The following is a 25,093-nucleotide window of genomic DNA, read 5'->3' as shown; positions in this document are numbered from 1 at the left end:
GCCAGTCTGCCAAGTAGCAATCGAAATCGATTTGTAGTAAAAATAAAGATTTCTACTTCAGTTACCAATGCTGACCCTTCTTTTGTTATTAATATTAGTGTGGTGGTCGTGGTGCACGCAACTCCTGGTGCAGTCCCCGTTCAGTAAGTATTTCGTTGTCTCCTCTGTGATTCTAACTTATTTACAGGCTTTATTATTTCAACACAACTCTATAACTCTCCAACAAATTAATAAATTTGGAAAGATATGATAGCTTATTATACATTAGCAGAATGAAGCGATAGTAAGCCCACTTTAACGTCTCTATCTTTTGCTATTATGTCCAATTTGAAGCAATAAGCTTATGGCTGACATTCGTCCATTCAATTATTATGTATTCGGTAGATTTTTTTCAGTTTTCCGCGGAAAATTTTATGTAATCTTTAAAGTGGAAGCGACTTCATCAGCAGCACCGTCATCGTTGTATTCACAGTCATTATTTTATTATATCAAATATTCTGGCTGGCAGTGAGCAAATGAAGGACTTTTGAAAAATGTTTCTACGATGAGAATAGAAGCTAGGATTTTTGGGCAGAGAGTCAGTGTCGTCGGAAGGGTGCTTGCCTCTAATGCCTAATGTTTTCCTAATAAAACATTTTACGAGATCTTTCGATGCTTGCACAAATTTTCCTCTGTGCCATCTGCTATGTTAAGAGACGAAATTTGATGAATAAGCAGGTAAAGCTTCTTTCATTTATACTTTCAGTGTTTTCAATAGTTTCTGTGTTACAAAATTTTCAGTCTGTCCTCGCAAATCCTTTCCAAGATATTATCAAATAGTTTTGTTTAAATAAGCATATTCTGTCATGTTTCAAATTCGGTGTGATTGGAATTCCCATCTTCTCTTTTATAACTGCCATGTACTATTTGATTTTTTTTTAGTTTTGCCTTCTTCATACCTAAATTACGTTTTTCTGTTTGCTATCTTTATGAAATGAATCCTACTTTTGTCTATGCCGACATGTTTGGCAATTACAAGATGCTGTGGTTGTTGCATAATTTAATCATGTATTGCCAGCCTATTCTTTAAAAAAAGTTCTCCTTTTTAATGAGCTTGTTTCTCAATGCTTTTACCTTCACAGCTCAGCCTCTTACTAGTTTAAAGGCGTCTGAAACTCTGAAGATGGTGAGGATTGTCATGTCCTGTACAATACCTTGACCGTTGATAACTTTCAGTCAATTTCATTTCGAGTTATATTTCGTCCTTGGCAGTCTCATATACTGTTTGTTTTTTCTTTGTTCTCCTGGAAGAATTGCTAAGAACAAACACGTTACTCTTGTCTCAAAATGACACTATTGCATGATTTCTGTCTTTTCTGGTACCATACAATTCTTCTCACTGGAGGATCATTCCTTACTTGTTTCCTATTCACATTAAAATCCCCAGTGTCATAATGTAGAATGTCAATAAACCTTTGTACATACCCTGAGAATGTAAGTAGGTTAGTGTGCAAACCTGAATAATCTCAAGGGAATATTTCTTGTTTATTTATAAAATAAGTCTTTGCAGCCTGTCTAATATATCCTCGATATCTGTAGTACTGTTTTCAGAAAGCTACATCTCAGTTTTATTTCATCTTTCTTCTGTAATAAAACGTGTGCCTGATTTTAATTCAGGCTGATTTATGTTTAAGTATTGCAATTTTGTTAAACATGCTATATCACATCTGGTCTTGTTTACCATTTCTTCCAACTACACTAACATCTGTCTTCAGAACCTAAAGTTTAGTAGTTTATTATCACCAGATAAAATGTGATAGGTTAAAGTAATCAATTCTGATCCCAATAATGATCGTCAAATGAGAACAATGGTAATGCTGTATTCCTGCTGATTAGTAGCTATCAATTTTTTGATTTTATATCTGGAGATAGATTTCTCCTAGGAAGCATACTACTATTTTTTCACTTAAGATATTTTATTATAAGAATTAAATGTCAGCTAACAGGGTAGTGTTCTTGTACATAGGGTACTTAGTTTATTGTGCACATAATAGATTGTATATATATAACAATGTGTTATAATCTGGAATGTGGCAGTAAGTTTAGAACATTATTTATGTTCTTAGTAAAGTATAGACAGGTATTGGTTATTTACTTCTCTGTGTTTTTTTAGTTTACCTTAATCTATGATACAAATTTAATAAATGTCACACAACTACACACAGATATTACCTTTTCAGAAGTTCTTTTATGGAACATTAAGCGTTATCAAACCATTATACCTGGGTGACTGGTCTTGTAATTCACATGAAAGTTGGTCAAGCATTTTTATATCCTGATATCTTTATCCTTTCTGTGTAAGGGTAATATTTAGTTTTAAAAAACTTAGGCAAATTTTTGAAATTTATGCTATGTTCAAATCTGTTTTCTTCACATTAAACTCATAAGGGAGTAAACGAACTGTGGGGCTTTTTGCAACCATGCCTAATTTTTAAATTGTTGCTTACATTAGGTTTGTCAATGGGCACCTCTCATTGCCCTTACAATGTATTTCTGCACAAAGGAGTGTGTGTGACAGTGGAATTACCTTCCAAAATTATGCCATATTACATTAACATACAGAAGTGTAGAACATATGCCTATTTTTTCATGTGTTTATCACAGAAAGCATCAACAATACATAAAACCAATTTTTTTCTGAATTTAGGCTTTGGGAAGATCTTTATTAACTGAAATAATTCAAGTTCTGATCAGTATGTATTCCCATAAATTTGGTATATCAGCTTTTCAGATTTCCCTTCCCTGTGTACTGTTGATGTTGATTGAAATGTTCTGCCTTGTTCTGACTTTTCTTCTGTTTTTAGAGATAGGACATTTACTGAAAACTAACCTGCCACTTCTCTCAATATTTACTTTGTTAGTCAATCTTCTTTGGGCTTGATTACAATGATAAATTCATTACAAAATATCACTGTTTCTGCTTTTTCAGTGGAAGAGGGAAGGTTATTTATACACACCGTGCACATAAGTGTTCACATCATTGAACTAATAGTAATTTGGCCCCACTCAGAAGAAGATTATTCATGAAAACTACTTAATATGGCCTTTTTATTTCTAGTATTTAAAAATAAAGCGAACCACTTACTCATTGTACCTTGGAGAACTATAAAATTTTCTTTTCTCTAAAAGAATATTGTGATTTATACAGTTGAATGCTTTAGAGAAATAAAAAAATCAGATTAAATTTTGTTGTTCAGATATTTTAATGACGAAGTATTTGCAGGCATGTTTAGCAGAGAGACCCTGCTTAATACAACTTGTTACCAACTAATAGTCTCATATTTGCAGTTGTGCTTATACATTACGTTCACCAAATATCTTGAAAGGGAATTGGCATATATCCTAACATGTTTCTTAAAGAATGACGCACCTAAGTTGTCTGGAAAGATTGCATTTGAAAGATGTACATTATACATATGAGTGACTCCATCTGTTGTGAAAGAGAATAAGCTTTTAATATGTTGCTTCAAATGCAATAAACCTGAATTTTTGATTTTAAAAGAGTTAATGCATTTTTCTGTTGTTGTTTTTTTCTGGAAGAAGTTGTAGTAACGCCAAACTGCATGAATGATTGTCGCAGTTATTCTCATATACAGTGACACGTTCTTTCTTTTGAGTCGAGTAGGTAACAGGTAAAATGGTTGCCACATGTGTTATCCTGTAACAGTTGATTATTGTCTTTATTTAGAAAACCAATTTGTTTCCCATTTTCTCTCATAACTGTTATCCACATTTTCCTGATTTTGTTTTAAGAAATATTAATTTCCGAAAATATGCAAAAATTTTGATTTTTTAAGCCTTTTGGTACTAAGGAACATTATCTCCTGTAGCGTGAAAGCAGTAGCTCATCTGTGATTGTAGTGAGCACTCGTACAATACCTTCTTCCTTGTACAAGACACTTAAATGCCTATTTTAATCCAAAACTGCTGATATAGATAGAAAGAAATATACTTATTAGAAATTATTAAATTTAGAATGTATATCCACTGCTGTCCCCAGCTCGTGGTCTCGCGGTAGCATTCTCGTTTCCCGAGCACGGGCTCTCGGGTTCGATTCCCGGTCAGGGATTTTCACTTGCCCCGAGACGACTTGGTGCTGTTGTGTCGTCTTCATCATCATCATTCATCCCCCATTATGGTCGGAGGAAGGCAATGGTAAACCACCTCCATTAGGACCTTGCCTAGTACGGGGGTGCGGGTCTCCCGCATCGTTCCCCTACGCTGTCAAGAAGCATGGGACTTCATTTCATTTCATTCATATCCACTACTGTGTATACTTGACTCGCACTGAAAATCTGCAGTTTCCTTCCAAAAGTGCCTTTCGTGACATCGTAAAATATTCTATTTTCCTAACGAAAGCTTGTATTTTGAGCTTTTGTGTTGTTTGTTATAGATAACTGTCAATGGTAGTCGTCCAGTAACCCATTTGAAACTAGAGAACATTGACTACATATCACTTGCAATAATGTTGTCTATCTGAGTGCTACAGCTCTGCACAGTTCATGTTGGGAATTTTAGAACTGACGTTGAATTGTAACTGTTGAGTAATATACCCGGAATTTACTGAGATTACTTCAAAAAGATAATACTGGAAACACCACAAATTATTATTTGCCTCGTTTTTTTCCCCATTAGGTTATATAAAGTGCAATAACTAGTAGTGAGATGTTCAATAACTCCATATGACATTTGTTGTTCTGTGCAAAAACTACCTGTGTCTATATTTTTTAATATATGATTATTTTTCACATATATGACGACTTCTTCTGCCTCCGTATTGGAAAGGATGAAAGATTACTGTTTGACGTGCTGTCGACATCGAGGTTATTAGAAACAGAACATAAGCCCGAACTGTTTCAATAATGGGAAAGGAAATCAGCCGTGCCCTTTAAAAAGAGCCGTAATTTGCCTGAATAGATTTAGGGAAATCATGAAAAACCTAAATTAGGATGGCCGCACACTGATCTGAACTATCGTCCTCCCAAATGCGAGTCCAGTGTGGTAACCACTGCGCCACCTCGCTAAGGTTCTCCATATTGCCCCTGCTAGAGAAAACTACTCATTTATAATCCTCAGTCTTTAACATTTTTATTCCTGTGTTTAAATACTACTCAGACAGGCACAATATCAGCTAGCAATCATTTCCTACTTCATTCCAGCAAGAAGTTTTTGATACATATACACTACTGGCCATTAAAATTGCTACACCAAGAAGAAATGCAGATAATGAACGGGTATTCATTGGACTAATATATTATACTATAAGTGACATGTGAGTACGTTTTCACGCAATTTGGGTGAATAGATCCTGAGAAATCAGTACCCAGAACAACCACCTCCGGCATTGATATGACTGGGCATTGAGTCAAACAGATTGCTTGGATGGCGTGTACAGGTACAGCTGCCCATGCAGCTTCAACACGATACCACAGTTCATCAAGAGTAGTGACTGGCGTATTGTGACGAGCCAGTTGCTCGGCCACTATTGACCAGACGTTTTCAATTGGTGAGAGATCTGGAGAATGCACTGTCCAGGGCAGCAGTCGAACATTTTGTGTATCCAGAAAGGCCCGTACAGGACCTGCAACATGCGGTCATGCATTATCCTGCTGAAATGTAGGGTTTCGCAGGAATCGAATGAAGGGTATAGCCACGGGTCGTAACACATCTGAAATGTAACGTCCACTGTTCAAAGCGCCGTCAATGCGAACAAGAGGTGACCGACACGTGTAACCAATGGCAACCCATACCATCACGCCAGGTGATACAGGAGTATGGCGATGACGAATACACGCTTCCAATGTGCGTTCACCGCGATGTCGCCAAACACGGATGCGACCATCATGATGCTGTAAACAGAACCTGGATTCATCCGAAAAAATGACGTTTTGCCATTCGTGCACCCAGGTTCGTCGTTGAGGGCACCATCGCAGGCGCTCCTGTCTGTGATGCAACGTCAAGGGTAACCGCAGCCATGGTCTCCGAGCTGATAGTCCATGCTGCTGCAAACGTCGTCTAATTATTCGTGCAGATGGTTATTGTCTTGCAAACGTCCCCATCTCTTGACTCGGGGATCGAGACGTGGCTGCACGATCCGTTACAGCCATGAGGATAAGATGCCTGTCATCACGACTGCTAGTGATACGAGGCCGTTGGGATCCAGCACGGCGTTCCGTATTACCCTCCTGAACCCACCGATTCCATATTCTGCTAACAGTCATTGGATCTCGACCAGCAAGAGCACAATGTCGCGATACAATAAACCGCAATCGCGATAGGCTACAATCCGACCTTTATCAAAGTCGGAATCGTGATGGTGCGCATTTCTTCTCCTTGCACGAGGCATCACAGCAACGTTTCACTAGCCAACGCCGGTCAACTGCTGTTTGTGTATGAGAAACCGGTTGGAAACTTTCCTCATGTCAGCACGTTGTTGGTGTCGCCACCGGCGCCAACCTTGTATGAATGCTCTGAAAAGCTAATCATTTCCATATCACAGCATCTTCTTCCTGTTGGTTAAATTTCGCGTCTGTAGCACATCATCTTCGTGGTGTAACAATTTTAATGGACAGTAGTGTAGAAGTGAACAAGGACAATATTACAGAAGAAATTTATTGGCAGAACTTCTTTATTCATAGTTTTCACATCAATTCATTGATTTATTACAGGAACGTTCTGAGATACTGTTTTTGTTTCTGGAGGCTACGCGTGTCTCACGACGACCGTACGACGTCACAGATACTGGTTCATTAGTGCGACGACCTTGTCGTAGACGAGCTCTTTGGCGTGAATCGCCCACATGAAGTCCAGGTGGCTGAACGAGTCCTCGGCCACGAGGAAGCGGCCTATACAATTGGGCAGCTCCTCGTACAGTCTGTCCACGTCCTGAAAACAGTCAGACAGGTCTCATCAGCTGCACAAACTTCGTATTCGACCAAAATTTCTCTGTTTTCTGACAATATTTCTTTGACTTACATTGTTAACATCTTCTAAGATTATGCGTTCTGTGTACCGTATGTATGATTTTCTTGTCTTTTGACAAAGCTGACAGCAGTTCTTTCATTATTTTATCTCATAAATTTCGTATTTAAAAAATTTAAATAAGTTAGATTTGAATATTATGTACTGGAACTAAAAACTGGTTTCTTTCCTGTAGTGAGCTAACCAACTTATTGTTATGGAGAAATACACTTTAACGTAGAATCAGAAATACTATGTGCGCCACTTTCACATCTACATTGCGTCGTCATAACTCAAAATTACGACATGTGTAAGAGGCAACGGATTCCTGAACCAAACCATGAACATCTGTCCTTTGATGTTATGACATCATTTTAATTTAACTGTTTTCACTTTCATTACTTAAATTACACAGGTAATAAGTCATTTGTTATACAAATTTGTTGGTGTGGCCAGTATCTGCATTAGCCATCTAATTATTCGTTTTATAACTTGAGAAGCATTTTTCATGCTGCCTATTTGTTTACGTCCCAGCACGTTTGCTTTTCACATTAGGTTATCTTCAGTGGATTTAATTTGGAATAATACAGTCTTGTTTTTATGTGCGATATTTATATGAGCGACAAATGAAAACAAATGAAAAACACCCACCACAACGGGACCATGGAATGGTTCCATTCAAAATTAGTCACCACACGCGTTATGAGATTTATCCCACTGGAAGACGATCAGTTCCTGTTTCATAGAACATATTTGGCCGCTGATGGATCTACAACCACACTTGCTCTTGCGCTTTCGCGTGCTACTAAAACCGACGTCCACACATGTGTTTGTTCAGGTCACCAAAGATGTGAAAACCACAAGGTGAAAGATCCAGTCTGTACAGAGGATGCTACTGTGTTTCCCAACCAAATCGCTCATTCATTGCTTTCCTGTCAGAAGGAATCTTCCTGTTCCACTATAACTCCTGCCTGCACACTGCCAATCAAATGAATACTACGCTTCAGCGATGTTGTTGGGAAACAATGTAGCGTCCTCCGTACAGCCAGGATCTCTCACCGTGTGATTTTCACATTTTTGGCGACCTGAAGGAAGACACGTGTGGAGGTAGGTTTCAGTGGTATGAAGGGTGTAAGAGGGCCGCAGTTGTCTATCCGCGCTCTACCAAAAGAGGAACTGATCGTCTCGTGTCCCAGTGGGCTGAATCTCTTAACACGTGTGGTGATTACATGGTCACGTTGTGATGCGTATTCGGTTTTCATTTTACTGCCCATTATGCAAAGAGTTCACGTCATAATTTTTACGTTAATGTATTACTAAGAGGGTAATCTCAAAAGTAAGGTTCAAAACATGGCTCTGAGCACTATGGGACTTAACTGCTGAGGTCATCAGTTCTCTAGAACTTAGAACTACTTAAACCTAACTAATCTAAGGACGTCACACACATCCATGCCCTAGGCAGGATTCGAACCTGCGACCGTAGCGGTCGCGCGGTTCCAGACTGTAGCGCCTAGAACCGCTCGGCCATCCGAGCCGGCCTCAAAAGTAAGGACTCCTATGCTTTTATAAGTACAGAACTCTGTGTGGCAGTTGGTCACGCTGTTATAAAGAGTGCTTCACACGCAATGTGTAAACATGCGCACGCCGCGCTGAGGCGCTCAATCTTGGCTTGGCAGCCGTTGAGAATGGAGCTCCCTTTGGATGTTACCGCCAAGTGCGAATTGCGCGTAGTTGTTCAGTTTTTGAACGTAAAGGGCAGTGCGCCGATTGAAATCCATTGCCAATTGAAGGAAGTGTATGGTGAGTCGTGCATGTTCGCAAGTACTGTAGAGAGTTTGCAGCTGGTCGGACCGAAATTCACGACGAACAAAGGAGCGGGAGATCGTCAATTTCTGGGGAGACAGTGTTGAAGATTGAGCAAAGCATGCGTGAAGATCGGCGGATCACCCTGGATGATCTCTGCACTTTGGTTCCTGAGGTTTCCCGAAGCACCGCTCACAGAATTTTAACGGAAACATTGAACTACCGGAAGGTGTGCGCAAGATGGGTGCCACGCGTGCTGACTGAGGACCACGTGCGGCAACAAGTTGATGCTTCCCGCACATTTCGTCACCGCCTTACAGCCGAACAGGACAACTTTCTGCACTCAATTCTCACGGGTGACGCAACCTGGGCATACCAGTTTACACCTGAGACCAAGCAACAATCAATGCAATGGCGGCATCCTTCTTCGCCAAAGTCGCGGAAATTCAAACAAACACAGACTGCCGGTAAAGTCATGACAACCGTTTTTGGGGTCGGAAAGGGGTATTGTTGGTCGACTTTATACCCACTGGGACCACAATTAACGCTGACAGGTACTGTGAGACTCTGAAAACACTCAAACGGGCAATTCAGAACCAGAGAAGAGGAATGTTGAGCAAGGGAGTACAAATTCTCCATGACAACGCACGCCCACACATCGCTCGGCAAACCGTTGCTCTCCTGTAACAGTTTCAGTGGAACATAATCACTCACCCACCCATTAGTCCTCACTTGGCGCCCAGTGACTATCACCTGTTCCCTAGATTAAAAGAACATTTGGCCGGAAAGCGATTCAGCTCCAACGACGAAGTGAAAGAAGAGGTTCATAACTTTCTGAATAGCATGGCGGCGAGCTGGTATGACATGGGCATACAAAAACTGCCTCAGCGTCTACAAAAACGCATCGACAGAAATGGTGATTATGAAGAAAAATAGCTAAATGTTCAAGCTGTAAACTGATGTAAACCATTGTAGAAATCAACAGGTCTACGTTATCATAAAAAATAGGAGACCTTACTTTTGGGATTACCCTCGTATTTATAGTTATTCGTTTTTACTGTCGAAATCTACGTTTCTTCTCAAACAGTCACAAGTATAGATTGGAGCAAGAAAAAGACATTTCAATTTATGAAGCGAATATAATTTATTTTCTTTTCCTGGGTAAAACTCATTAACATTATTATTGATTTCGGTGACTGTAACACTCAAAGCACTGCGTTAAAGAGCAAACTGTCCTCGTCAAGGACTGAGACAAGTGTTTTTGGCAGAGAAAGCCGCTATCAACTGACCTACGTTCCAGCAATAAATTTCAATGAATTAAGTTCCTGGTTGCAGGATTTGTGAAGTTGCGAGTATAACTACGCAGTACATATCCAGAACGAGGTGACAAATGAAAATTTGTACGTAGCCTGGGGTGAGAATATGAGTCTCCTGCTCGCTAGGATTTTGTGACTTCAGTCTGCATATATACAGCAGAGACGTTTGAGACTTGAAAGGTCTCTGGAACAATATAATTTCAATTGATTAATGCACCTTTCTTTGCATGGGTGTCAGGCGGGATCCTCCATTTCGTTCGATGCTGAGAGCTATACCAAAACCGTTTGAGAGTCTCTGCAATGCTGTTCGAGTTTACGGGGAGTACCTAGTGGGCTGAGGATCCGAAGTGAATTTGGATTGAGCAGGGAAGCTTGCTGTGCAGTTCTGCAAAGCCACTGTGCCAAGTTGGCGTAGTGGTTAGCGCATCTGCCTATTGAGTTATCCGGCACGGTAGCTCAGCGTGTTCGATCAGAGAGCTGGTTGCCCTGTGTAATAATAAAAAAAAAACTGAGTGGAAGGATCAACAAACTAACTTGAACGGATGTCATGTGACGTCCGCAACGACCAAACCCAACGATCAACAACGAAAAAGAAAAAAAGAGCAGGAGACCTGAGTTCGAATGCCGAACGTGGTACAAATTTTTATTCCTCGCTTTAATATTCATATGTACATAATAGATGTTTGAGACTTCAGTACATCTCAGGAACCATATAGTTTCATTTGATAACTGTGAAATTTATTTCATATTCCACCTGTTGCTGGAAGAAAGTCTTATTGGCTTCTTTGCTGCTCTATGTCTCATTAGCACCCTGGCATTTGAACTATGGAGAAGCAAAAAGTTGCGTTTTTATTTGCTCTGTTAGCACCGTATCTGACGAGGTCCAGTATTTTTATATCACTGGCAAGCGCTCGTTCAAATAAGGAGATCTATAATTAATCAAACAGTTACTCAGATCGTGTAACTCAAGATTCCTGTACACTGATATCTCAACGTTCCTAGTTGTGGAAAGGCAAGGAGACAGGTCCAGCACAAGACAAACGTAACAAGCCGTCTGTTTAGGAAGGTTATTCAATATTTGACAGAAATCGTATTTCAATGTCGTAGCAGCCACTGAAGACTCATGGAAATGACCAAAGCGCCGAGGTCGTATGTCGTTATAATCCGTGTTCGTTAAATAGAGAAGAAGGAAGAAGATGCATTTAAAATATTTTGTGCTTCAAACTAGCCTCAATTGGCCCAACACACTTCAGACGAACATATACTGCCGGTAGAAATGTAGAAGAGTTGTTAATAAAGGAAACATATTTACGGTATGAGCCAGTGATCATTATGAATATTGTACGAATAAAACCGTCTAGATTGCTAAATAAAATGTCTTTATTTATTAAGAAGTTCCAGTATCTTGTCCTAATTACGTTGTGTATAAATTATTGCTTTACTTTGGTAAAGTAGTGGATGCTCTATTAAGGGCATGTCTAGTTTGTGATGTTTTGTGGTGTCTGGGGGGGGGGGGGATTGTTCTTTCTCTACAATATGTTTTATTGGTTTAAATAACGCCTGGTTGCTTATATTTGTCTTGTCATTTAGCATGTGTTTCATTTGTATGGTTTCTTTTTGAATTTCAAAGGTTTAGGAAGTCTTTATTGTTGCTGCATCTGACTATTTTCACGTCGTTTTATATTGTGGTAGGGTGGTGGTTTTCTTGTCGGATGTGTTCTGTAAATTTAGAGTAGCTGGTGATGTATTTCTGTGCTCTTTTGTGATCCTAATATCTCATTTCATAAATTCTGCCTGTCTGTCTTAAGTAGAGAGTATCACAGCTACTGCATTGGAGTTGGTATATACCAAATTTTTATTACATAACAGTGCGATATACTTTTTATAGATATTTCTGTAGAGAGTTATTGCTTTGGTAAGCTATTTTTATTCCTTGAGGATGTTTCCAATTCTGTGTCAGTTTGTTTCCGTATGTGAGTGTGTACCAGCTTGTCTGTTGAGATTTTGTGTTGTTCCCTTGCTATATACCGGTGATGATGTTGATGTGTGTGTTGTGGTATATGTTATGGGTGTCTAGTTTTGTGTGGCGTTTTGTTATTTTATTTTCATGATTTTATGAATTTTATTATTGAGTTTTATTGCTAGAAATTTTTGTTACCCTTTAGTTTTTGCTATCTGAATAGTTATGTTTGTCAAGTGGTACTGTATTTAGTCTGTGGATCATATATCTCATGGTACATTCTTTTTAGGCCTGTAGGTGGTTACGTGATTGACATAATATTGTGTCTGTTGTGGTATTTTTCCTGTAAATGCTGAATGAGCATTGATTATTTTTCTTTGTCACGGATACATCTAGGAAATTGATTTGGCCTTCTTGTTCTGTCTGTAAGTTGAACTTTATGTTTTCGTTTAATGTGTTTGTCTTTGCATATAATTGTTCTATTTTATTTTCTGTTTCGTCTACCAAGCAGAGGATATCATCCATGTATCTCCACTAATGGAGTACATTTATTTTCCTGTTAGTATTTACTGGAAAATTCTTTTTCCCATTTTGTTAATGAAGAAGGGTAAAATTTTCGTGAGGAGATGGTGGAAAATATCGGGTTTACCAAGTGATGTAGAAGAGATTAGCATTCAAAAAGTACAGTGTGACTAATGAAACTGATTCCTTGATGGTAACGTACGTATTTATAAAGATTACTTCCTATTAAAAAATATAGCTCTGGTGTAAAATTACTCAGTGGAATGGTTAAGAAATGGTGGACCTATAACTCTGACTGCAAGTCATGTAAGCAGATAATTTTACTTGATCTCATATAGACAATCAAATTAACGGACCCAAATTGATAAAGAGAAAATCACTAATTATTTGTCGTTGCCAAACTCATGATGAATTGCACGTAAGCAAACAATGGAGTGGCAACATTACTTGAAAATCTTCTCACATCTGAAAGCAATCTTTACCAAATGATATTCCTAAAATTCAAAATCCTCTGGATCTGTGTTCTGCAAATTGTTTCCAGACAACTCAGTAGCATGGCCAACATCCGACTTCCCTTCTTACTTCTCACTGAATGTCGCTGGCAACGACACTGCTAATGACAACGGAAGATCACATTGCTTGTACTCAGAACGTTTGTGGCAAAACATATCGACCACTGAAGACTTCTCTTAGAAAGACATCCAAAGCAGAGACGTGAAATATGACATATCGAATGAAAAGAGAGCTCACATCACTTTCATTGAATATCAAAAACAAGCCACAAATCTTACACAGTAAAACAAAATGACTACAGCTGAAGTAGTGAGTGTACAAAATGCATACTATCAATAGCGAGAACGTTTCTAAAAATATTTAATTAGCATATAACAAAAATTTAAGTGTTAGTAAGTCTGAAGATGAAGTGGAACGTGGAAGATAAATTGTTCAAACAAAATGAGAATAGACGGTTTTGAAATATGGTGTTGCATATGGGTAGATCGAATAATTAATGAGGAAGTACTGATTGGAATTAGGGCAAAAAGAAATTTATAGCACAGTTTGACCAATATTATTGCTAGACTGACGAGACACATCCAGAGCATCAAGGGGTTGGGGTTGATTTAGGGGAAGAGACCAAACTACGAGGTCATCGGTCTCATCGGATTAGGGAAGGAAGTTGGCCGTGCCCTTTCAGAGGAACCATCTCGGCATTTGCCTGAAGCGATTTAGGGAAATCACGGAAAACCTAAACCAGGATGGCCAGACGCGGGATTGAACCGTCGTCCTCCCGAATGCGAGTCCAGTGTGCTAACCACTGCGCCACCTCGCTCGGTAGAGCATCAAGGAATCGTCTATTTGGTAAAGAGTGAAACAGAGGAAGGGAGGAGTGTGTGTGAGGGGAAGGAGAGTTAAAATAATAGAGAAAACAGTAAGCAAATTTAATTGGATGTAGGTTGCAGCAGCGATCCAAAAATGAAGTCACCTGGACAGACAGCACTAGTGTAAAGAACAGCATTAAATCAGTATTCAGACTGAAAATCGCTTCAACAACAAATGATTGAGACAACAGCACATCACCTCCGCTTGAACGTTGCATTAGAAAGCAGCATGCATTGTCAGCACTACTTATTAGTGACTCTTAAGTAAGACTGGGAAACTTGGAGAGTAGGTGGATATCCTGATAGTATTTTTCAGGATAGTATTGTAGATCTAATGCAAACATACATGTCTTACCTTGACACCGGCGCACCAATCGTTGTTACTGTAGTGCAGCACCACTTTGGCGGTGACCTTACTCAGATCGTAGTCCGGGGGTGAAATGCTGCCGTACTCTAGCGTATTGCCGATCATGCCATGATCGTACTGCCGAAAGTGTCCTGCAAGGAATACCATCTCCCATAAGAACAAGATAAGGTGCAACACTATGTGAAAATGGAGATGACCATAGTTTATTTTGATAGTATTTGCAAAGGGGGTAAGCTACTTACTAATACATTTCTTGACGCCTTTTGTTCATTGAAATACAAATAGCGGAAATGATAGATAGAGAGAGAAGTCGTGGAAAACAGGCCTGGTTGAATGGGTAGCATTCTCGTCTTTTCAACATAGGCCACGAATCTACCTTTTCAAATAATAGCATTTCAAACGATTTACAACAACCTTACTGCAACGAAGAGAATCGTGGAAACTTTATTGTTATGAAGAGGTGAACGTAATTCCAGTTTAAAAAATGTTTAAATGTGTGTGAAATCTTATGGGAGTTAACTGCTAAGGTCATCGGTCCCTAAGCTTACACACTACTTAACCTAAATTATCCTAAGGACAAACACACCCACCCATGCCCGAGGGAGGACTCGAACCTCCGCCGTAATTACAGTCTTGGGAATGACAATGAGTGGCTGGAACCGTAAATGAGTATAAAAAGCATAGCAAAGTTTTGTCTTGGGGAATTATGTACGTAACCACATAGCAACTCAAAACATCGAGAACTTCCCACAAGTTAATCTGTAACAATTAAAGGACTTTAGTCATGTAATTTAATGTTTGATTTATTAATTAGATTAGATTTATCAAAAATTTAGGACCGTATTTTATATGTTTAATTAGGTTGGATTGAGAAAGGAGAGCCTTCAATAACTTTCCCAGGTACAGGAGTCGCTGTCCTAAAGTTTCAGCTTGATAGCATTAGCCGTTAATTATTTGATTAAAATTCACAAGAAAACATCTAATGAGATGCGCTCGTTGCCCAGTTTCAAGGCAGCTACTTCGTTAAACGCTCCCCTCCACTATACACTGTGGGTGCCACATGAATGCCTTTGCGACGGTCGCTCTCTAGTCAGGGGCTGGCTACATGCATTGACGACATCGTCGCCAGAGTTAGTTAGTTACATGTTTCATAGATTATTTTGCACGATAGATCGTAATGATGTGTAACGAGTCATTTTACGTTCACATCGCATATTAATTTGTAAATACAGTTACAATCTGTACATTTTTAAGCTTTTTATTTTATATTTTATTACAGAAAGAAAAAAGATATACTGATGTCAGTTGGTAATTCCTACCCACGACCTTTTATACATGACAGTAATAGAAAATCTTCTGCAGAATAGAAGTTGTCAATGAGAAACTTTCTCAGTTTATGTTCAAATTTCGCTTTGCTGTCTGACAGACATTTTATGTCAGTGGCCAAGTGATCAAAAATTTTTGTTGCAGTACTGTGCATCCTTTTTTCTGCTAAAGACAAACTTAATGTGCAATAATGAATAAGTTTCCTTCTAGTATTCTGATTATGTACATCACTGTTCCTTTTGAACTGTAGTGAATTATTTACTATTGCACTTGTTAAACTTGGAGTGTTCACTGTTTCTATTTTTTTTTTCAGAGTTGAATACACCTTCTTCCTTGCTTGAACTATGTTCAGTTTTCGACAGGCTGTCCACTGGGCCATCTTACCACTAAATCTGAGGAGGGAGCGCTGGGGAGTTTCCGTTGTAAAGAAGAGATATACACGGCCGACGCCGATCCGTAAGAATACTAGAAAATGTGCAGCTGGTGGGAGCCGCAGTTGAGCAATCTCCGAGACGTTCCGGTCAAAGGCATGTTGTTGCATTGGGGATTTCAGATTGCAGTTCGAGAAGGATTCTGGATTTAGATTTTAATTTGTATCCCTTCAAAAGAATGATCGTTCAAGAATGGATCCCTGAAGACTACGCCACCCGCCGAAATCTGGGGAAATGCTTGCACAGATTCCTCCGGAGGCAGTTTTCTTTAATAGCTACAATCACATTTCCACGTCAGTGGAATTGTGAATAAACAAAATTTTCCCTACTGGGTTGAAAATGAACCACAAATTAAACTAACGGTGTAGCGTGCAGTATCACAGCGCGATACGCCCGTACTTCTTTGAGGAAGTTGAGTATAGGTGACGATGACCTCGTGTAGAGAGCCGTATACAGAGACTAATATTTCTATGATGTCTGGTCTCTTTGATGGATCATGTGGGGTGGCTTATGCGGTCACCAAACTTCAGCATTTGTGACTTCTTTCTCTGGGATCCTCAAGGTCATGTGTTTAATCGTCGCTCTCACGCTATACCAGAGCGGATCGTTGAATAAGTGGACCCCATAGAGTGTGGCATGTATGAACGAGCTGTTCAGAACTTTAGAGATCATCTCAAAAAGTGTATTGGTGCTAACGACCGCCACCTTGAGGTCATAATTTTGAACTCTGAATGAATATAAAACCATATCATCTACTAACTTCGAAAATAAAAACATCTTTTCTCTGTATTCCCCAATTTCTTTTTTATAACACCTCAAAACTGCTTAATTGGACCTGCCGTACTCTGCAGTACAGATTATTTTACAGTAAAGGGCAATCACGATGTCATTTACAAAACCGTGGGTTATTGTTTTTCGTTCATTTAGGGCTAATCAGGGTAAGTGTTCGTATGAACACGGGCAGTTACAAGAAGATCTTTGCTCCTCAAGCACAGTACTCACCACTCCGTATCTCCTGTCCGTAGTGGATGAGCTGTTTGCTGGAAGATCCCGCTGGAGTATGAGCCATGATCACTGGCAGCATGGTCTGCAACAACAATTGATGGCATCAATGTACTGTTCATGAAAACGTGAGAATATCTTCTGACAGTTTTATTTAGAATGAAATTACAATGAAATGAATACCCTTAGCTGCATACAGGCATTGATATAAGTCAACGGGGAGGACTGAAAATGTGTGGCCCGATCGGGACTCGAACCCGGGATCTCCTGCTTGCATGGCAGACGCTCTAACCATCTCTCTCTCTCTCTCTCTCTCTCTCTCTCTCTCTCTCTCTTTTTCTCGTTGCTGACGTCACATGACATCCGGTCAAGTTCGTTTCTTGAACACGCTGAGCTACCGTGCCAGGATCCATCTGAGCCACCGAGGACACAGAGGATAGTGCGGCGACTGCAGGGACTTAAGAAAACACGCCTCCCGTGAGACCCATATACGCAACTTATTGTCCCGCACTGTATTCATAGTGCCCTTGCCCATCATACTCATTACTGGCGGCTTTACTATGAAGATAGTATCTGTTCTTTCGGACATATCCGAAAGAACAGATACCATCTTCATATATAATCTACTTCTTTTCTTTGCAAATTTTAAACGGTTTCCTCCTATTACATACTTACGCTAGTCTGAAATAATTCATACAATATCAAATCCGTTTAATATCCGACTCAAAGCGTTACATTGTTGGCGATGCTGGTACAGCCGAACTGTACACATTATTGTATTTAGTTAGCCATTTTTAAACTTGCGGCGAGAACCAATCCATTTATCAACCTCTAACACTGCATTCGTAACGTATTAACATTTTCGTAATACCTCGCAAGCCATTGGACCCTGCACATTGAAGGGTACGTCGTACGTCACATCGTACGTCTTATGCGAGTCTATTGGTTCACTAGGAAGATAGCTAAAAAAAATACAGCTGAAGTATCAGTTGAAGGAATGGATATGTAACGGATCAGGAGAAAACGTGACGGTGTGCAGTAATATTGCTCATTCTCTTTATTTAACACTTCCTACACCCTATCGTGTCCGCAGCTCGTGATCTTGCGGTAGCGTTCTCGCTTCCCGCGCACGGGGTCCCTGGCTCGATTCCCGGCAGGGTCAGGGATTTTCCCTGCCTCGAGATGACTGGGTGTTGTTGTGTTGTCTTCATCATCATCGTTCATCCTCATTACGGTCGGAGGAAGGCAGTGGCAAACCACCTCCGCTAGGACCTTGCCCAGTACAGCTATGCGGGTCTCCTGCATCGTCCCCTACGCTCCTCGGACTATGGGACCTCATTATCATCAAACCCTATCGTAGTAAAACAGTCTCTCAATTTATTCCATGTAAAGTCCAACGCGACACACATGTCTCACCTAAAGTAGTTTCAATTAATAGGGGGAAATTACATTCTCTGACTATGGATTCCAGAAACAATCCAAGATCTATTGCATCAGTACGAGATATACAGGGTGATTCTGATTGACGGTTAGCGACTTAGATGACGCTGAGACAATTAATTTAATACAAACCACGTGAGGCCGCAGATGTCGAGAAATAACTCAAAAGTGGATGACAAATGTTGAACATGTGACATCACTTGATGTAACCGAGCTAAAGCTGTTCTTATTTTGAGTTTGTTTCCTTTTGTCCCTTCTTCCTTTGTTTATAGACTTTATTTAGTAAAGTAAACGTAAATCTTTTACAGGTAACGGCTCAGTTCGGAAGCTGATACTCATTTAATTGTTGCTCACTACGGTAGGTTTTTCTTGTACTGCGCTTTGCAATAAACCAATGGAGACAGCGAGACCGGTGAATAAAATAATGAATCTTACCTCGATGTGAACACATAATTACCTAACGCAATAAAAAAAATTCCCTGCCAGACGCAAGACTCGAACCCTGAGGCCCACACGGTAAGATCGCGCGCATAGACCCGGAGCCACATCGAATTGAATACTTCAATTGGGATCTGATGATCACGTACAACACAGGCCTATAGGCTCAACCACTGCGCGTGCGGCGAGGTACGTCATCTGGTGACGTCAGATGTTCAGCATTTGCCACCCATTTTTAGGGTATTTCGCTACATTTGCCGCCCCGTGTGTCATATTAAAGTACTTGTCTCAGCGTCATCTAAGTCACTTCTAGGGTTTTTAACGTTAGTCAGAATCGCCCTGCGCACTTAATCTACATGTGTGGATGATGATGTTAGCTTTTGTAACGCCTTATCTCGTTCGCGTATGTCTTTCACGGCTAACTATCTCATAATATTGCATATCCGTATTTTTAAAAATTTTTAGGAATTAGAGAATGACACAAATTATCCTAAATACTTACTGATCTAGAGATACCTATTTAGTGTGATGTGAAACGTGTCAGTATGTTTCCAAATGTAGTATATAAGGAGAAATCCAAAAGTTTCTGTTTGAGAGCGTTGCTGCAGCATATATGAAACATAGCGAGACTATGATGTGGGTCTATAAACATCGATGTGTAGGCAAGTGATGAGTGTGAGATTCGTGTCTTTCCGATGTGGCAACGTGAACTATGGCGACATTATTAACAAATGCATCCAAACAAAACTAACGCACTGCTATTCTTTTTTGGCTGCCGAAGGACAAACACCGGTCGACATCCACCAGAGAATGAAGAATGCCTGCCGAAATTTGTAAGGGAAATGATCAAATATTTTTGTGGTGAGATGCTTTGCTTATTTCTCTCCATGAGAAAGATTAAGTTGTGAGTAGTGAAAATAATTTTTGTTCCTAGTGTTATACAGTAACGGAAAAACATAATCAGAAAATAATTAACCTAGAGCAATGAAATTTTGCGAATGTATACAAATTTAAGTGATTAACATCACGAAATCACCGGTTAATGTAAGTGTGAGATAAGCCACTGAAAATGTGAAATACTGGTATATTAATAATCGGTGCTGAATGTTCAATACAAGCATGCAAACGAGCAATCATTGTGTTGTGCGGGTGCCAGATGTCAGTTTGTGGGATGGAGTTATATGTTTGTTGCACTTGTTAATACAGGGACGGTTTACGCTGTTTGTGGATAACGCTGGAGTTGAGGTCCGATGATGTACTCGATTGGACAGAGTTGATGAACGAGCAGGCCAAGGAAATATGTCGACACTTGTTGAACCTGTTGGGTATGCGAGCGACACCCTGTTGAAAAACACACCTGGAATGCCGTTCATGAGTGGCAGCACTACATGTCGAATCACCAGACTGATGTACAAATTTGTAGTAGGGGCGCGTTCGGTAACATGAGACTGCTTCTGTTATAAGAAATCGCACCGTCGACCATTATTCCAAGTGTAGGCCCAGTGAGTCCACCACGCAGACAAGTTGGATGTAGGCCCTGCACTGGCCTTCTGCTAACCAACACACGGCCATCACTGGCGCCGAGGCAGAACCAGCTGTCATCAGGGAACGCGACAGACCTCCACCCTGCCCTCCGATGAGCTCTCGCTTGACACCACTGAAGTCGCAAATGGCGATGGTCTGGGGCAGTGGAATGCACGCTCCAGGGTGTAGGCTCGGAGCAATCTTTGAAGTAACCGGTTTCTAAGAGTTCGTTATGTGACTGTGGTGCCAACTGCTGCTCAAATTGCTGCCACAGCCATTCGCTGAACACGACGGTCTTCCCCTTGGTAGTGCCACATGGCCGTCTCGAGCCCTGTGCTCTTGTGACCATACATTATCGCGACCACCGCTGCCAGCAAACATGTACAATAGCTACATTCCTGCCAACTCTTTGTGCAGTATCACAGAAGTAACATCCAGCTTCCCGTAGCCCTGTAACACGACCTCGTTCAGACTCAGCGAGGTGACTATAATGGCGCCTTGAACGCATTCTTGGCTAACGTCAACACACCACGTCCAGTCTCAAAGGTAACTAACGCTCACGAGCATTACGGCGGGTGAGGAACAGCTCGGTGACTTCCTAAGACACTTGAACAGTCTCCATGCCAACATAATATTTATCATGGAAGTAGAAAAGGACAAGAAATTGCCATTTCTAGATGTGCAACACCTGGAAAGTGTTCTCACGAGCAATGGGTACTCCACAAATTATATTAGAACTGTAACAGAGCCAAACTCTCGGAGAAGTAAGGAATCAGAAAAAGAAATGTCGGGTACGGCCTTTCTGCCATACATTCCCAGAGTGACGGACAGAATCGGCCGTATATTGCGCAAACATGGCGTAAAGACGATTTTCAAACCGACAAAGAAGATCAAAGAGTGTCTTAGATCGGCGAAGGAGAAAAGGGACCCATTTGCTATGTCGGGAATATACCGTATATCATCCACATGCGGAAAAGTTTATGTCGGAATGACTGTACGATCAATTAACACCAGGATCAAAGAGCATAAGTGACATTGCAGGTTGGGGCAGGTGGCGAAATCGGCCGTGGCAGAGACGCACTGAGTGAGCAGGCCACGTAATAAAATTCGCCGACACGGAAGTTCTGGCTGTAGAGAAGGACTATCACACGCGCTTGTTCAGAGAAGCTGTAGAAATACAAAAACACGCGAACAGTTTCATCAAGAAAGAGGAAAGCCTTAAGGTAAAAGGATCCTGGCTTCCCGTACTGCAGCGAACGACCGTCGCAGGTAGCAAGAGGAGAACCACACCGGAAATGACCGCGGAGAAGCCCTCGGACGTTGGCGCGCCAGGTACATATAGTCTGCGGCCGCGAGCTCGGCTCCAGTTCACCACCGGCAATGGAGGGTGAAGCTTTGACAATTCCAGCCACTCATGCTGGCGAAAAGTCAGTAAAATCATTAGATGAACGCCGGTCGAAGAACCCGAGACAGAAGCCAATAGGCAGTTTGTCAACAAGTGGCCACGAAAGCCTTAACAATTTTGTATTACGGCGGGTGTTTAAATCAGACTTCATTTGCATCCTCACAATGGCGCAACCAGTGCCACTCTCATGCGACTGGCGCAAAACTAGATTAGACATCATCTTTGAGATGTAGGAACACGACTACCAACTTCCGTGTACGCCACGGACCTCCTTCTTGGTGTTGCAATTTTTTTCCATCGGTGTATTTCTGAATTATACTATTATTTTTAAATGTTGACGATTTCTTTGCAAAAAAGTTCACAAGAGAGTAAATTCATTTTGAGACCATCGATTCTATGCCTAGCTTTTTAAAAGTTCCCTGCCTGTGATATGAGGACGGACAACAGACATTGTCCTTAACAGAATTTCTCTCCGTTAGTGTGTGGAACTAAGACAGTTATCCCGTAAGTCACTAATGAATGGAAGTGCAAACACAGGAATTTTGATCGTTCAGTTTTACGTATTTCCTCTGCCCCATGGTTTGCCATTACAGATATTATAATCCTGCTTAGAATTGAATTCTTCGAAGTAGGAGGTAATTTTCAATAATGAAACAATATTTTTCAAATATTTCATCGTGGGTAAATTTGTCTAACTTAATGTTCCTTTTTTTGAGAGTTGCAATTTTTTACCCACAATATTTTTGCTATAACCTAAAGGCATACACCTTATACAACTTTCCGACAGGTTCTTGATTAATGATTATCTGTTGTTTGGTTTTTAAATATCTAGGTATGCAAAATTAATTTTTGTTGTGCCGCATTAAGTAAGTGTGCATGCTATTACTATGTAGTTAAACATTTGTGGTCAGATCCCATTCCCAATTTGTTTTCATGGGCATAAATATTCTTATAAATTACAGCATAGCTTCGTAGACAAGGCTTTACCTAACAGTGCAATTGCACTGCAGATAGCTATTGAATTCGATCTGCAATAAACTGATTTAATATTTAGGTCTGATGCTGCCCTTCCTCCTATCTTGCAGTTGGGTATGACGTAGCCATTCCCAAAGTGCATACTGCAAAGTTTTCACGCATTAATACATGACTGACCTCGTTGTCACAGATAATATTGTTGAGGACAGGGTGTCACATTAGAACTCACCGTGTTCAACTCAGCCTCATTGTAGCCTCCAAGAAGGAAAATTACGTTGCTGCATATGTCCTGCGTGAAGGCTCCATCTTGGCACATTATATCTCCCACCAGCTGCATCAGCTCACTGTTCGGCAGAAACTCGTTCATGCCTATTAAGCCGGCGAGAAACTGCAATCAGAGAAGGTACGGGTAAGTGAGGCTTTTATGGTATTGTCTTTTAAATAGTCACTGTTAATAACTATAAATGAAATATCGTTATAATGCACTTCTAGAATACTCTATAAAAATGATGTTAACATAATACTGGTACTGGAATATTTGTGCAGATATTGACTCATTATGCAAGACACAACTGAAATACATGCAAGTGAGGCTTCTATAGTACTGCCTTTTAAATAGTCGTTTTTAATAGCCATAAATGAAATATCGTTTAATGAAAGCCTAGAATATTCTAGAAAAAATTATTTTAGAGTAATATCGGTGCTGGAATATTTGTGCAAATAATGACCCTTTGTGCAAGACACAACTGAAGTTTTAGGTGAAATTTTGAGGTGCCATGATAGTATGGTAAAATGAGTTTTGTAATAGCTATCAACCATTACCTTCAGGATATATTTTTCATGAACAGAATATTTTACAAATATATCGTCAGACTAGTATTTGGTAGATGTCAAAGTACACACAACTGAGGCTAACAGCTCGAGTGCTTATTCAATTTAGATTAATTTGTTGACACTCTCTATCTATACGCCCTCCTATGTATATATAAAGCAGCATGCAAGAATGTGTGTCCTGGATCCCGTCTCAAACTATTGGATCGATTTCACCAAAATTTTGCACGCAAACAACAGACCGCATAAGTATCAGTACTGTGGGGTTTTATAGCCTCCTAGCTCCAAAAACGTGATTTGCTATTGGCAAAAATATGGTTTTTCAGCCACTGCTACATAGTCTATCCTACATGACGAAGGTAAATAGACGCAGGCTGTCTTATCGACTTGCTTTCCAGACCAGCCTAAATGTCAGGAACAAGAAACAGTTTTCCAGCCGTCAGTGTCTATGGCTGCTCTGCACAACAGGCATGTTGTGCTGGAGCAGTATTAGCGTGTTTTATCGACCTGCCTTGCATGGCAGCCTGTACATTAGGGGGAAAGAAGGTATTCAAGGCCCAGAAATGCAGTTTTCCATGCTTTTTACCATCCTGTTTTGCAGGGCTACACATGCAGATGGGCACAGCTGGAAAGGTTAAGATGCATGGAGGAGAGATGAACAGAGAGAGGTGGCAGGCGGGTATGGATAGGGCAAGGGGGGGGGGCAGAAAGGGATGAATAGAGAGGAGGGGGAGATGCAGGAGGCTGATGGAAGCTGCAGTGGCGTAGTGGACAGATGTGAAAGGAAGAGAGAAACAGGGGGAGGAGGATGTGGACGGAGGAAGGGGTAGGAGGAAGATATGGTTGGAGAGAGGAGAGAGGGGCCAGAGGAGGTGGAGAAAGAGAGGGGGGAGGAGGAGTTGAAGAGACAGAGAAGGTACGGAGGACGAGATAGACGTATAGTTGATGAAGTGGACACAGAGGAGGGAGAAAGAGTAGCAGGTGCGTAATGTTCAAGTCAAATGCATAAGAGGACAAGCCGTGAGGCAGAGGCTCGTATATACGTACACGTTGAAATCGTGGTAAAAGCGTTTTAATAAACCTTCCAATCTGCAACTGAATGGCGGTTTACTGTTTCTACAAAAATGTTTAACGTAAGTTAATTGTTGCAGTAGCTGATCCTGGATCACCTGATTTTACAATAACGGGTCGCTCTGACTATGTAAGGGTAATGTATTATGAGTATTGCACCAAACGTCAATCTCCTGACTTTCACTACATTTTTTTGTCTCCAGAATGAGATTTTCACTCTGCAGCGGAGTGTGCGCTGATATGAAACTTCCTGGCAGATTAAAACTGTGTGCCCGACCGAGACTCGAACTCCCGAGTTCATTTT

At 40.5% G+C, this 25,093-nt stretch overlaps 1 protein-coding gene across 1 annotated transcript in view; it reads right to left on the bottom strand.

Moving 5' to 3' along the window:
• Positions 1-6,707: 6,707 nt before the first annotated feature.
• Positions 6,708-25,093, bottom strand: part of LOC126094668 (lipase 3-like) — an 82,015-nt gene continuing 63,629 nt past the window's right edge. Inside the window, exons 5-8 of the mRNA XM_049909178.1 lie at positions 23,117-23,275; positions 17,106-17,190; positions 14,335-14,477; positions 6,708-6,924 (exon numbers count right to left, since the gene is read on the bottom strand). Coding sequence (XP_049765135.1) covers positions 6,772-6,924; positions 14,335-14,477; positions 17,106-17,190; positions 23,117-23,275 — 540 coding nt within the window. The 3' untranslated portion in view covers positions 6,708-6,771. The remainder of the gene's footprint in view (positions 6,925-14,334; positions 14,478-17,105; positions 17,191-23,116; positions 23,276-25,093) is intronic.

The sequence above is a fragment of the Schistocerca cancellata genome, chromosome 8 (assembly GCF_023864275.1).
Source record: "Schistocerca cancellata isolate TAMUIC-IGC-003103 chromosome 8, iqSchCanc2.1, whole genome shotgun sequence".
Taxonomy (NCBI): Eukaryota; Metazoa; Arthropoda; class Insecta; order Orthoptera; family Acrididae; genus Schistocerca; species Schistocerca cancellata.
This window is presented reverse-complemented; position numbering and strand designations above follow the sequence as displayed.